At 43.9% G+C, this 15,246-nt stretch overlaps 1 protein-coding gene across 2 annotated transcripts in view; it reads left to right on the top strand.

Annotated features, from left to right (window-relative positions):
• The window catches only part of lsamp (limbic system associated membrane protein), a 406,372-nt gene that overhangs the window by 257,943 nt on the left and 133,183 nt on the right, over positions 1 to 15,246 (top strand). Inside the window, exon 2 of one of the 2 annotated variants that reach the window (XM_030381455.1) lies at positions 474 to 552. In XM_030381455.1, coding sequence (XP_030237315.1) covers positions 474 to 552 — 79 coding nt within the window. Of the gene's footprint in view, positions 1 to 123; positions 553 to 15,246 lie in introns of those variants that run through there. The other variant, XM_030381454.1, reaches the window with a different exon arrangement.

The raw sequence follows: 15,246 nt of genomic DNA, 5'->3' as shown, positions 1-15,246 counted from the left end.
CTGAGAGAGAGAGAGAGAGAGAGAGAGAGAGAGAGAGAGAGAGAGAGAGAGAGAGAGAGAGAGAGAGAGAGAGAGAGAGAGAGAGAGAGAGAGAGAGAGAGAGAGAGAGAGAGAGAGAGAGAGAGAGAGCGCGAGAGCTGAATCCCCACCCTCTGAATCGCGCCTCTCCATCGTCGCAGCTGCTTTCGCCGCACTTACGCATCAGTGGACTACATAGAAACGTCGTAAACAACACGTTTGAAGTATTTTTCTTTCATCCTCGCGAGTATCAAGCTCGTTCCAGTGCGTCCGTCCCACGTGGGTCCACGCACCGCGCGTTTTCGAGTAGTTTGGACAACTCTATTTTCCTGTTGTTGGATCTATATAGCTCGCCAAGTTCGCTCCCCCCCCCGCGAAAATGCAGGTCGGACGCAAGTCGTGCTGGAGGCAGTTGCAGGTTTCTTTTTTCAGACTCCTCTGTCTCATCCCAACAGGATTCCCCGTCCGGAGTGTGGATATGCAGCGAGCGACCGACAACATCACCATCCGCCAGGGCGACACAGCGGTGATAAGGTAAGAGCGAGTCCCAACTTTCCTCCGTTGCTTCGCAGCAGCAGCAGCAGCAGCAGCAGCCTCCTCCTGGGGGAGGTTGCTGACTGGACCACGGTGGTCTCATCATGGACGGATCTCCGTCCAAGTGTTTGCTTCTAGCCTAATGCATATGCCGTATTTACACGAGTGAACCATAGACCAACTTCATCCATTTTCAACAAGAGGCGTTTTGGGGTTGATTCGTGTGCTCAAGCAGCAGAGTCGACCAGTAGCACGCACGTCTTTTAAAAAGTGATTGTAGATTCGAGTGTCGTGGATTTTCCTTATCCATTCACATGCATCTTGCCCTTTATTAAGTTGCAAGTCGAAATGCGTCACACTGTGTGTGTGTGTGTGTGTGTGTGTGTGTGTGTGTGTGTGTGTGTGTGTGTGTGTGTGTGTGTGTGTGTGTGTGTGTGTGTGTGTGTGTGTGTGTGCGTGTGTGTGTGTCATAAGGAGGCTGAGGCTGAGAAGACTCGAGTATCTGGAGTATCTATGGAGCATCTATGCTACATCATGTCTCTGTCGAGACAGTTTTTTATTCTTAGATATAGCTTCGGACACACATTATTGAATTGCCTCCCGATACAAAGGAAAGCTGTCAAGTTAATCGCGTTGATGCGACGTGCGGATGACAGTGGTCACGTGACCCGGAGTTGCATGTGTTTTTGACAGGGCACGAGCGCGCAGAGCGGGTTTATAAGGAGGTTTGGTAAACAGGGAGCTTTGCCTCGTGCATCCTCCTTTTCTTACCCTGCCTAAAATAGGATCGGCAAAGTGTAAGTGAAAAATCCTAATAAACCCACATACCTCGAGGATCTCCCTCGCCCTGGTTAATTTGTTTTCTCACTGCCTTGTGTGTATTTACAGAACCAAAATATTCGGAAGTAAAAGCAGTTATAATTAACAGGTTCAACTGTCAAGGCTCGCATACCATAATATTTTTAAAGCCAACCCCCCCCCCCTCTCGCTCTATTTAACTCTCTTATCTTGTTATTTATATACTTTTTCTTTATGTTTATCTCTGTATCCTCTCTCTCAAACACACACACACACACACACACACACACACACACACACACACACACACACACACACACACACACACACACACACACACACACACACACACACACACACATACACACACATAGAAAGAGAGACCACAAAAATAAATCAAATGAATGGATTCCACCTTGTAAACAGGTCTCCTCTTACCCAATGGCGGCTGATCAAATTAGTTAAATAAGAATCAGTCACTGTTGAACTCTTCCATGAGCCCCAGCTCTTTGTCTCCAAATCACATTTGTTCTGCCTTTGCTACACTCATCCATGCATAGTACCTGTGGATCTGCCTATTTATGTGTCGATCAAGGTGTGATGGGAGGGCCTTGAAGGCGCATAGTGTTTCTTTAAGTTGCTATCACTTCACAAGTGTTCAGTCCCGAGTCTCTCTCTCGTCAAACTGTCAAAGGTTTGCTTTCTACCTGCACTGATCGGGTTCACAGTTCCTCGGTCACAGCAGGCATTGCCCCTTGTGGTTATTTCAAAGGAGTACAGAATTACAAAAATAAACACTTTTTACAGCCCGTCACCATCTAGCAAGTAGGATTGGGTGGAACAACAGACACAAGCACGCGCATACAAAGACACATAGCCAATGACACGGGAAAACTTTAAAAGGAGGTGCAAGGCTGGTAATCCGTGGAGCAGGGGAAAGTGTATCTGGCTCCCTGAGAGAGGTTTCGTGAAGGCTGAGTGGATATTGGTGACCCACGGGTGTAATATAGCTCGTGGTGCTTCCGCGGGGCACGGCAGCGGCAGCGGTGACATTCACCGCACCAGAGGGGAGGCAGAGCCGGCAGAATGGACGAACAGCGTGCGGCCGGGACGCTGCTGCGACAGAACACAAAGCAGCAAGTCGCAGCGCCGCTGAATTGGGAAAGGACATTTGTTTGTTTACCAGGGCCCAGAACAATGTCATGCTGAATAAATAACAAAACTCTTTCAACCCCAGCTCACACGCGAAACTTTTTATCGACGGAGATTGTATTGATGGCATTTGATTTGGGCTTCTCGCAAAGGATGTGGATGATTGACGCGTTTTTGCCGTGCATACGCAGGAGGAATATTGAGTGTCACGACTAAATAAGCAATTGCACAGCATTCATGTTTGCAATCATTAACGATTTTCCATTTTACTATGCTTCAAAACGGTCAATGCTGTTGGATAATACAGGTCCGACTTACTCTCACACACGCACCCACACACATTGCACACATTTTAGAGTGAGGAATAACTGTTCGAAGAGTTTACTGTAACATAGTAGGTAGTATGTTGGCAATGCGTATGGCAGTACTCCCCTTTAAGGCATTACAATCTAGACTTAGCTACACTTAACCCTTGACCCTCTTGCTTCACCGCACACTTGGTCAAAGTGGTCAATCCTCATCATGTCAAAGGCATAAAGACTGTCTGTCTCCACATTAAGAGGATTACATCACCAATTCAAAACAAGAACAGTTTCTTCAGCAAATAAAAAAATAAAGGTAGCTACGATTACATTTAATTTTTCTCTTTGTTCATTTTTTATTAGTTTTGTATTTGCTTTTTATACATTGGTTTGTTATTGCAATAATTTCGCTCTAACAGTATTGGAAGATGGACTGGGTATTCACCTTATATGGATACTGCACTGTGGTCCCCTTTAAAGGTGTAACGGGAAGGGAATTGGACCTCTTACACACCATTCCCCAGTGGGAAGCAAGAACATCAATCAAAGCACACTAAATGCTAAGTCTGTTGTTGGAATGTGTTTTCCGTTGATATTTTGCAGAGAATTGGACATTTCTGGTCATTGTCAACATTATAGGGATATAAAGGTTTCCTCATGTGGGTTAGTTTATGTCATTTTGTCTGTTTAGTTTACTTTTTAATGCCGTTTTTCTCCCTGTTGCCATGTACTTGGCCTCAAAGGCCAGTTTGCAGTGAAAGACTGCAAATTGAACAGCTTATTAAAGCAGTAATGACACAGGCTGTGTTATTGCTGTCCTCCAGGTCAATTATCTACGCTGTGACAATATCCGCTTCTGTGCACGTTGGTTTTAAGGACGATCGGTCAGCATTGGTTTCTTCCCCAGAGGATCTGTCTCCCCAACAACATAAGGGTTGTGTGCCTTATAATTTGAGTCTTACTTTCAGGCATTTGTGTCTTGGAAGTTGGCTAGGAACTCCTTTATTACACAGCCACTGAAATGTGACTAATGAAAGATGCTATGCAATCTATATCGCCAAAGGAAGACAGATTTTTTGTTGTCCAAAAGAAACATTTCCAATATTAATCATATAAATGTGTTGCTGGATGCATCTTTCCGAGTGATACAAACAAAGCTTCCCTTAAGTCTTGTTTAGATGTTCTGGTGGGAAAAAAAACACAACCTTCTTTAATTGCTTTAAGCGTTATAATTGGCCTTCCCAAGCCAGAAAGACGCAACCACCATACCATGATGCTGATAGCCTCTTGGTTGCTACTCTTTTGTTATAGTACCATGTTGGAAAAACAGTGGTGCAGACTTGATGCTGTGAGTTTGACCACTGGCCCGGAGGCCATTTGATGACTGCTCACTGTGCTGGAGAGTCGTCCTTCTTCTGCCTGCACTACAAATTAACCTGCCCCAGGATATCCCCTCAGCTGGCTCGCTACCTGCTGCACCCCCATACATGCTTGTCCCTGGTCACCTCTTCCTTCTACTACTGGTCGGCAAACATCAACACTGCTTCTGTGGCAGCACAGAGAGCTATGGGGGCTCTACACCTTGATCCACCCTGGACTGTCGCAGATTAATGGGCAGATGTGCCTCCTGTGCTAGAACACACCTGCTAATCCCTGTGCTCTAGTTACCCACAACTATGGCCACAAACATAACTACAGATGACACAGTTAGCTGGGATGCTCTCCATCTGAACCTGTCCTAGATTATTGGTAGCCTTACTGACAGAACTTTTTGTTACTTTTGGTGGCCTGCTGGAAACTGGTGCTGAGACCTGTGCTCTAGATACCTGCCACTATAGCCTGCTGCTTGCTAGCATCGGGAATTTATGTTCTTTTCACTTCCCTCCTTTCCCATAAGTTCAAATTCTGACCTTGTATTGAGAGTTTGAGTAAGAGTGTGAAAAAACTAAACCAATTCCTCAGAATACAGATTCATTTTAGCTCGAAGCAAAGTCGACGCTGTGTGATACTGTAAATATATTTGGACAAATCCATATGACTGAATAGCTAAATAGCTTTAATTTGTCTAAATGTATTCAAACATACAATTGCAAAAAATGCTAGAAAAAAATTGAATTTGTAAAACATCTACCTACACTGGCTTAAACTTCTTCCTTTTCAAGGGAAAAACCTCCCCAAAATGAGAAAACCTCACTAGGCACTTCATTTTGAGAGCAACAGCTATTGCAATGAAGTTTGCTCATTGAGATCTTAACAGAGTAAGATTTCATTTTCATTCATTTGAAATGAATAAATAGTAATTCATTGCATGAAAATAACTTGAATGCTAGTTGTACCTGGAATAACAACGCTGCATTTTGATTAAAAAAGGCACGATATTCTCTTTGTATTCACCATGTAAACTCACTAGTGTTTACTTTCACCACCATTCTCACGTTCATGGTTCTACTCTCTGCAATACCTCCCATGCTGGGTTCTTGATTTTCATCAGCTGCGGGAATAGGATCAATGTCTGCCTTTCTCGGTGGAGGGCGACTGCGTGTGATAATTTGGTATGTCCAGCCCCCTGGGGACGGCTGCTTTTCTGCCCTTGTGTTCCTTTCAGAGCCACCATGGGCATCGTTCTGCCTCAGCATCTCTTCATCTCTCATCTTATCCAGGGTTTTTTTCCCCTCTCTTTCAGCCAGTCCAGCAGTTCATTCTTGACCTAATTTGGAGACCAAAGCATGTCCACAACTGGGTGAAAGATTGATTAAAACGGGACAATGATTAACGTGAAAAAAAACATCAACCAGAAGAACACCACAGAAAACCAAAACTGATGGATGGAATGATGGATAGGGGACACAGAGCAAAGCTGATAGGGCAGGAAAATGATCTCACCCTGATGTGTGGAATTTATGAAGAAGGACGTGGAGGGGCGGGGGATGGGGTGCTGGGGTACAGGGACACAGCATAAGTACAGCCTGCACCATAATCCCCTATACTTCAGCCCAGGCAGACGCAGGTTTTTCAAATCAATTCCATTTTTGCTCATCTTGCTGGGGCAGACTCGCTGAGTTGTGCCCGCCTGGTCATTATCTCCCCCTCTCTCATTGGGATTGGGTCAGACCAGGAGAGTTGCAAGGGAGGAACACGTGAGGGAAGCAAAGGGGCACAGTTCCCAATGGGCAAACACACCCATCCGTGGCCATTTTCTAAACTTTCATACAATTATTTGGCAGAACTTGGAGTCCTCACAAGTTTCAAGGAGCTTGCGTGTGAGGGAAAGGCAGGATCTGAATAAAGTCCAGCAGAGTGTGACTTTTTTTGACAGCAGCTCAGTTCTTTCTTTTTCTTTCTGCACCAAGAGCAAAGATGCACCAGCAGACATAACCATCACCACCTGTTGTTTGATGTTTGCTGTCCTTGTCGTTCAAGTTGACTTGAAATTTCAAAGCCTGTTGTAATTGCTGTGGCATGCGTTTTTATTATCAACATCTAGGCCAGGAACTACAGTAAAGAACTAAAGTAGTATTTTGCCATAAAAAAATATCCACTACATTTTCGTTTAACTACGCATTGTTTCGCAGAGCTTGTGAGAATGTTATATTTCTGCCATGGATATATAATATAATTAATCGAACAGTATTTCTCTTGCTTTTAAAAGGCCATTTTGTCGCATTCGATTGAAAAAGCACATATGTGTGTGAATGGATTAATGTTGCTGTCAGCAGGCTTATCTTTGAGTAATCAACAACCTTGAGTATGTCCCTTAGAATAGCAGTTGGACATTTTTTCACAACACCAAACTAAGAAATAATCGAATGTGGTATAATTGCACACTTCAGCCACACACCACACATTCTTGCATGCGTCTATTTTTAATACAATCTCTGACACTGCTTCCACTATACAGTGGAGCATATATTGTGCAGATTGTCTGCCATAAGTCACGTGAGATCCATACATTGGGTGGTAAATCTGGACGGAGACTTGTCTGGGGGTCAGAGTGCAACCACTTTGAAGCAGTTCCTGCAACCATTACTAATTCTGTGTAGAGTCAAAGCAGATTATGGGTATTAAGTAAAGTCCTCAAAGACTGTTTACCTCATGTCTTTGTAACCATCATCAACACCCACAGAAACCTGCTGACTGGACTATTGGCGCTGAAGTGGTGTCAAGCTGTGATGATAGTCATTATTGAACATTAAAGACTGTGAAATGGCCATCCAAATTGGAGAGTGTTTTGGACCATAGTTCTTGGATGTGTCGGCCCATATGGTATGTACTTCAGGGCCACAATGACTTATAAGTCCCCAGCTACATATAACTACACTCTTGAGTTTTAGTATTAACCGTAGATTTCAAAGAAAACACACATCGTTGCCCTCATGTTAGCTCAACCTGTTACAATTACAGTGCATCGTATTAATCTGTCAAGTATACATAAAACACAGCTCTTTTTCACATGGCAAACAGTGAATTAACAATTCTGTATATCTCTTGAATAATTACTATCACTAATGTGTGTGTGCATTTAATACTAACTGCATTTATTAGATTGTGCCAAAATGGTACCGTCAGTTTCTAATTAATGGCCAAGTTAAGCTATTTGGCAGCAGAACCTTTTTTAAATATAGATTTCTAACCATAAACTCATGATGGTCAGTGTATTTAAATGGTTGACATTAAACTGATCAATAACAAAGAGATCTTGTGATTAATAAGGACTTGTTATTGGCAATATGATGTTTACCAATACCGATTACTTAAGATGTGAAAGAACAAACACTGCTATTTCTTATTTTTTATTAATTGTTGCCAGACATTTCTTGGCTCATGCAAAGAACATTTTGTTATTTGTAACGCAGCCTCAAATTTATTGCAAGACCGTTCCAAAATAAAGTAGTGTTGAGACCTTGAAATGAGCAATGATTTCCATATGTGGGATTCGATAATCCCAAATAAATATTGGCGGGTATGTTTGCTCAAGCAGTGTTATTTTAGATTGATTCTTCAATCTGCATGCACTACCATAAACCCTTCTACTATCATGCTACTTCTACTATTTATCATGCTTAAACCGCATCTACTACTTCTACTACTCTAGACTAATAACTGATCATAATACTAGGCCTAGGTTCAGACTATCACTTTATTATCACTTTAGTTTACTTTTATATAATCTATTATTATTTAAAAATGTTGTTACGTAAAAAAAGTATGCTATTATGTAAAAAGTTATGCTACGCTTAATCCATTCAGACTTTAAACCTATGAACTCTCTGCAAATCTTTTGCTCTTTTCGCTTCAACTATGAAACTTTGTTAAACATACGTAATTGTAAGCAATTTAACACTACAACACAAATGCATTTAAAGTTTGCAATGAATTTGTTATAATCCCAATCAAAGTAAAAAAGAAGAAGCAAATAGCCTAATTGTATAGCATGTTTTCAGCCATTACAACAGACTGTTTCTTGAAAGCATAATATATGCTGTCTATGAAACCAGCTAGTATCGTAGTACATTAATCGATTGTGAAACTACAGCAAAGGCTGTGAGCCTTATACCTGTTACCCCATCAACCAGCCATAAATACATTGTAATGTGCCCTGACCTGTGGCAGTCTGCGTCCAGAAAATGACTCTTTCTTAAATAATGATGAAAATCAATGGTTTATAAATTGTGTTGCCCTTTAGAAATGTATTACATGCGACATGAAAAAAACACGAAACATATTTTTCTTGTTTAACCTGTAATGGTTTCAGCATTTTGGTGAATACATTACATTTGGACACATGATACTATCTGCTTACAAGCTCTTTGCTTTTAGTACAACAATATTCGATGAAGATCCGCATTTGAATAAAATATTTAAAGCAAACTTCACTGTGTTAGCACAAAGTTTTTGGCATTTATTCTATTACACCGAAGGCTGGATAAGGGGTCATTAGTCTGGCCCGGCAGCAAAATGTGTTCCATCAGCACTATTTTCTAAGGACTCAATCATTAGACAACTCCTCTTGCAGTCACCTGATGGCGTGTGTCTCTGCAACACTCTGAGGCGTTGACTCTTGAGCACGACCACGAGCATCATCTCTTGTTTACGTCAAATCTCGACAGGTGGGATACTGACTGCACATGCTCGCGCACATATCCACACGCACACATCCTCACATGTTTACGTGCGGATGCCAGGGAAGCCGAAGCGGGAGCTGTGCTGTAGCGGGGGTTAAAGGGATTAGAAACCTCTCCATGGTTATCCAATCGGCCGTGGCAGAATACACCAAAGAGGATTGGAGAACGCACTCCATTGACTGCAAAGCACAACCACCACAATCATCCCTTTCTCCCATACTTAAACGTGTGCATGTTAGGACTCTCCATCAGGCTCATCGGTTTACCTCGTAACAGTGCTGACGTAGTACACATTAAAGCTATAGAACCCTCTCCCTGCCAAAGCAGGGGTGTGTGTGTGTGGGTGTACGACGCACGCCTGCATGGTCTGAATAGCAGCCACGCGTCGGCAGATATTCTCCCAGCCTCGATTAACTGTCACCCTGCATTTCACCCTGTATGTTTTGATTGTAATAATATGTTGACATCCGCTAATGGAAAGGACCTTTGAAACACTAAACATTTTATTCCTTTCCCCCTCCCATTCTTTTTTATTCATCGCTTCCTGCTTGGTAATGTCACACATGCTTCCCTAACACAAGCTGAGTATTCCTGCTGATGGTTCATGGGCTTCATGAATAGAATACACAGCTCTGTGTTGTTTTCTTGTCATGGAGAATAAGCCGCACGTTTCCTCCGTGTTCACATTACAGTATTCCGAGGAAGCCAGCAGGGGTTCCTGCTCCACTGTAGTGCTGTGTTTGTCCCCGACTTAGCAGTTCCAGCACGTTGAGGCCGGGGGTCTGTGTCTGGTTCTACAGTGCATTTATTTTTTCCTTGCTGGGGATGGGGTGGGGATTGGGGGAGGGGGAGGATTAAGAGAAGGGCCTAGAAAAATGTTAGCACCGAACGCTGCACTGGGAGAATCATGTCGCACAGCAGTGTTACTGAAACCGATTTTGAGGGATGAAAAGTTGATGACGCAGCCCTACAAGTTTCCCTGGTACTCCTGCAGCTTTCTTTCCCCCATGATGCCTCCTGTCATGCATTTATCATAAGATGCTCCGGTATGGGGAACTTTTGTCCCCTTTTGTGTGTGCCAGAATTCTGATGAAACCTTGCGCCGGCCCTTGAATAATAAAGCTGTTTGTGCGCTGCTGTCACAACCACTACCACTGGCACCACCACCACCACCCTCAGTCCTCTCAGGACTCAGTCATGCCCGGAGCTCTCCCAATCTCCCCCCCCCCCCCCCCTCCCCTACTCCGACCCCCTTCATCTCAACCCGCCACTGTTTTATTGTTAGAACCGGGCTGTTCTAGTTCATGGATGCGCATCTTGTTTGAAAGGGAAGAATAACATGACTGGATATGAGGAAATATGACGGGTTACAGCAGAGAAGGATGATGGCGATGGAAAGTATGAATCTCATTACCTGCTAGAGGGAGGAGGACCCGGCTGGTGCTAGTCCCAATAAATCATCCGTTTCAGCACACTTTAACGTTGAATCGTTTTAAAGGTGCCCATATATTGTATTGGGGAATGAGAAGATGATCATGTGGTTCATTTCCTTTTCAGCACTTTCATTTAGCCATACACCATTAGTATTGGGTAGGGGAGGGGGGGCGTGGCAGGTGAAATATGTGGGTTGAAAATTGCAAAAATATGTAGATGCCACTGGTGAGTCTGGTCTTTTTTCATTTTGTCTAAGAGTATCGGCTCTCTTGTACCCCCCTGGCGTCTCATGTGGCGAAGACAGCAGTCCTAGTAGTCGAATCATTTAGGATTCTCAAATAAACAAAACACCAAACAAATAATGACGGACAATTTTTGGGCAGAAAAGCATACGCTGTGAATGACAGTAATTTCATACCACGGCACTAACCCATAATAACAAATTCTGTGACTAAACACAACAGTTTCTCGACAGAGCTCAGGCAGTGTGATACGCATTCCTTCTCTGGATTCTGAAGAGGATCCATCCAGCGCTGGGAGAAAGAGCTATGGTACATACTGCTAGACCAACAGAGTGCTAGAGAGATATCCAACTAAAGCCATAACACACAGATAAGATTAAATAGCCCCTAGGGTAAAGGCACCCTTCTTTAGCATGTGTCCCTGCTAGCATAAACGTATGCTAATGAAAGATCGCCATGGTAGTAGAGTAGACTAAGTTTTGTCTTACTTCTGCCCAATGTTCCTGTTGTGTTCAGCAAAATTGTTTTAATGGATCGTCAGCCCTATATGTATCAGACACCGACACCCCTGTGTGTGTGTGTGTGTGTGTGTGTGTGTGTGTGTGTGTGTGTGTGTGTGTGTGTGTGTGTGTGTGTGTGTGTGTGTGTGTGTGTGTGTGTGTCTTTGTGTGTTTGTCGCCTATACCTCTTCAGTGATGTGCAACAGGGAGTGTTTACGGTGAGCGTGCGGCAGCATTATTTGACTAAGCACTTGTGTCGTTGTCAGTAACGGTTAAATGCTATAGAGAATCCCATTACCTATCGAGAACCGCTAACAATACAGGGGAGGATTATTTGATTTATGGAGCCAGAAAACAGCAGGGCTCTCCTAATAAATTGATGGTCCCCCCGGTGCCAACACGACACATCTGCCAGTAGATTTGGCTTGTTTACCGTTGTTTTTTTTCCTGTGTAAACAAAACTGCTTTCACAATGAGGTTTGCACGGATACCCATTTTTCTTTACCAATACTTTCTCCAAGTTCGGACTCGTTCCTATCGGCCGTTCCTATCGGAGTCCCGATTCAATAGAATAATTATTATGTTTCTTCCTCGAATAACATGTAATATTTCAGCTAGTTTGTTTCCCTAACTCAATGGATAGTTACAACATGGCTGAATTGTTTGCCGTGTTACATTTTTGTAGGATCACTTTTACTAACATTCAAACGATGGGTTTAGCATTTTTGCGATATTTTTTACATATATATATATATACATACATGTATATATGGTGTATATTAATACATAAATACATATATATATATATATATATATATATGTCTCTTTCAGAGTATGAGAGCTATGCACAAACTTACAGACCCACCGATACTCGATATTGCATTTAGGCCTCCCCCCCATTAAAACCCAATGTGGCGGGGTGGGGTAGAGAGGGTGATGCCCAGAGACCGGGGGGTGTAGGGATGTGGGTGTGTGTAGGGAGGTAAAAGCAAAGAGTGTGAATAATGGGTGGGGTGAGGTTGGATGAGCGAGTGGTGTTATTGATAACTTGGTGGTGTAAATGTCACACCGCTGTCCCGCTTGTGCATTCTCCACACGGGGAAATTGCCATTTCCGATTTTCTTCACACTTCTCTGGGTGTCATGCATCCGTCCCAAACGTCACAGCACTGTCGTCGCTCCCCTCTTCTTCTCCGAGTGCCAAAGAAGAATTTTTAGTTTGTGTAAATACAGAGGACAATAACGTTTTATCTCTATTCTGACTTGTTTGGACTTGAACCATCATACCAGGCTTGTATGAATGTATTATCTAAAATGCTCCCTGCATTTCGTCTGTGGTCATCTCCTGCCTTCTCCAACTTCTTCAATTAGAAGGAGTTCTTGTGTCTGGCTGGAGTTTGTGTGCATGCTATGCGTAGGCTGAATCACAATCTTGTCAGGACAAATCAGATTGGCCAATACACACTGAAGATAAATTAAATCATTTTAAAATCACTGAAATTATCCCTCTCGATAATTGCAACAGAATGTTGCAGCAGGCGAAGAAATAAAATAATAAATAATAATAATAAATATAACTGCAAGCGGTGATTAACGGGGTCCGAGCAAAATAAAAAGTCAAGAACACACTAATGGAAGATATATAAATTTGACATATAATTTTGAAGGAAAGATGATGATGTTCCGCTTAATGCCATACTGTGCCTCGGCTTTCAGGTGACTGGGCTGCAGAGCAATGGTTGAATGTCATGTTCAGCATGTTCATAATTGTCTAATCGGGATTCGAACTCTCAAACTAAAGATCACCAGTACAAGGAATTATCCCATTGAGCCACTGACAAACCTGAAATGTAGCCTCATTCACATGGTGAAAATGTCGATTGATCAGCACACAACATCCAGAAAACTCCAAGCAAACATTTCTCAAATGAATTAAGGGTTTTCTTAAAAGCAAATACCTGATAAATCTTTGAAATTCTGAGGAAATTAAACATTTGTTGTCAGGAACACTAACGAAGGAAATATTAATATGACAGAGTTCAGTATGAAGGAAAAATGGTTAACGAAGAAGTTCCCCTTAATGCCATACTGTGTCTTGGCAGACCGATTCTTGGAAACTACTGAGCCGGAATGTTGATTGCCTGATGAATTTCAGTTGGTGTTCAATGTTGTGTTTCTTAAATGAGTGGCAATGACAGAATGTCATGTTCATAATGCTTTAACAAGGATTCAAACTCTCAACCTAAGGATCACCAGTACACGGCATTATCCCTTTGAGCCACTGACATTCCTGAACTGCGTGAATCCTCATTCACATTGTGAAAATGTTGATTGATAAGCACACAGGACAGACCCGGCGCCAGACACAGATTTGCGGGGGGGCCTTGCATTGCTCTGGGGGGGGCAGGGTTAGGCTTTGCTGCTCGGACCCCTAATAATAATTATTCCGATTATTAATTTATCTGAATCGAGACGGAATCGTTCTAGAGAGAATCGCGTCGCATCGAGAATCGATTATTTTTCCCACCCCTACCCATGGTGCAATAGGCCGGGAAAAATATTGTGTGCACATGGTTGTATGTGTGTGTCCTTGTCCTTGGCTCTGTAACATCTAAACCACGCGGTAGAACCAGGACATGAATGCTTTGCTACAGTGAACCAGAGTGCAGAGTGCAGTCTGCGGAGACTCAACCAGCCTACCCAGCTTGAGTTCTATATATTTTATCATGGCTCCTTCTTCTTTTTGAACTTCACTAAAGAGTGAGTCATAATGTGTCATAATGTGTCAGACCCCCGTACAGCCACCACCGTGGTTGCTATGGGTATTCAGGAGCAAACCGTGCTCCTCGTCTCGTCATATTTCTACCCAAACCAAAACAAGAGTGACGTGGCCGCCCACCCCCAGGTGCATCATCCCGCCCCTTTCTTAAAAGCCCTGATTTTCACGGAGAGCCCCTGCCCCCTGTAATTACAATCAATCACCGAGGCACAGCCCCCTTCCCAACCAGGCAGCCAGGTCTGCCCCCCCAACGCCCCGACGTTTAGCAGGGCAGGGCTCTGCCAATTATCGTCTGGTTTCCGGCCTGCGAAGACAAGCCAGGCCGCCCCGGTGGTGGTGTGGCAGCGGCAGCGGTCGACACGGAGGTGTGGGGCTAGCATAGCAAGCGATGGAACAACATCGGGGAGCAAACATGGAGCGGCTGCATGCATCACATCTCTCACACATGCAACCCCTGGGCTTACCGGGCCAATTCTGGCTGTCGGCGGACTGGTAATGACTACGCTGCTGTCAACTCATGTTACCGCGGCGGAGTGGACGGACGGTTGCCTGGTCACACCAGGTGACTCTGGCGGGGAGACACCCGTGTCTCCGGGACGAGAGGAGGGAGAGATTTATGAAGCCTGGCCGTCGTGAAGTATGGGTGCATGATGCCGGTGTCTGTATTCACAGCATGCTCGCCACAGGCAGAACCTGGGACCACGGTTTTGGTCCCGGACAAGTTTCGCTCCTTGCTAGTCACGAATAAGAAGGGGCGGCCATGTTAATTATGAATCTACCCCCCATCTGCGCAGTATATATCTACCATTACATAACGACACATCACAAGATTCAGGTCGAGTTATCTCGTCTTATCTTGGGATGGAAACTGTGGCCCACTTCCATATAAATGATATCAAACGCGCTTCATCCTACATTTTGGTGAAGAACTTAATCCGAGGGGCCATCGTCATGGATATCACTTCTCTTTCAATTTGATTCTCGAGGCTCGCAGCTCTCCCGTTCAACCTACTTATGCCGTTTTTTTTTTCCGTGATCGCGTTATTTAGTTGTTGCTTCCCGTGGGATCTTCCTGTGCCCCAGGGCAAGCTTTGTGCCAGATGCGCCGGCCCGGACGTGAATGTGCCTAATCGGACTAATCTCTCTCCGCACGCCCAATCACATGTACTGCATTTGTTCAGCAAGGCTTCATGTTGCCATGTGTGGGCGGAGGAGAATGCTGCGCCCACTCTCAATGATGCTAGTCACAGTTTGTCCAAATGATAGTGTGGCGTGATGCATAGTGAATCGCTCTTTCTTCCTCTGCGTGTGTGTGTGCTCGTGTGCGTATGTGTGTCTGTGTGCGTGCACGTGCATGTGGATGCAG

Source organism: Gadus morhua, chromosome 16, assembly GCF_902167405.1.
Source record: "Gadus morhua chromosome 16, gadMor3.0, whole genome shotgun sequence".
In the NCBI taxonomy this organism is placed as follows: domain Eukaryota; kingdom Metazoa; phylum Chordata; class Actinopteri; order Gadiformes; family Gadidae; genus Gadus; species Gadus morhua.
Note: the sequence above shows the minus strand (reverse complement) of the source record. Positions and strands in the feature narration are given on the sequence as shown.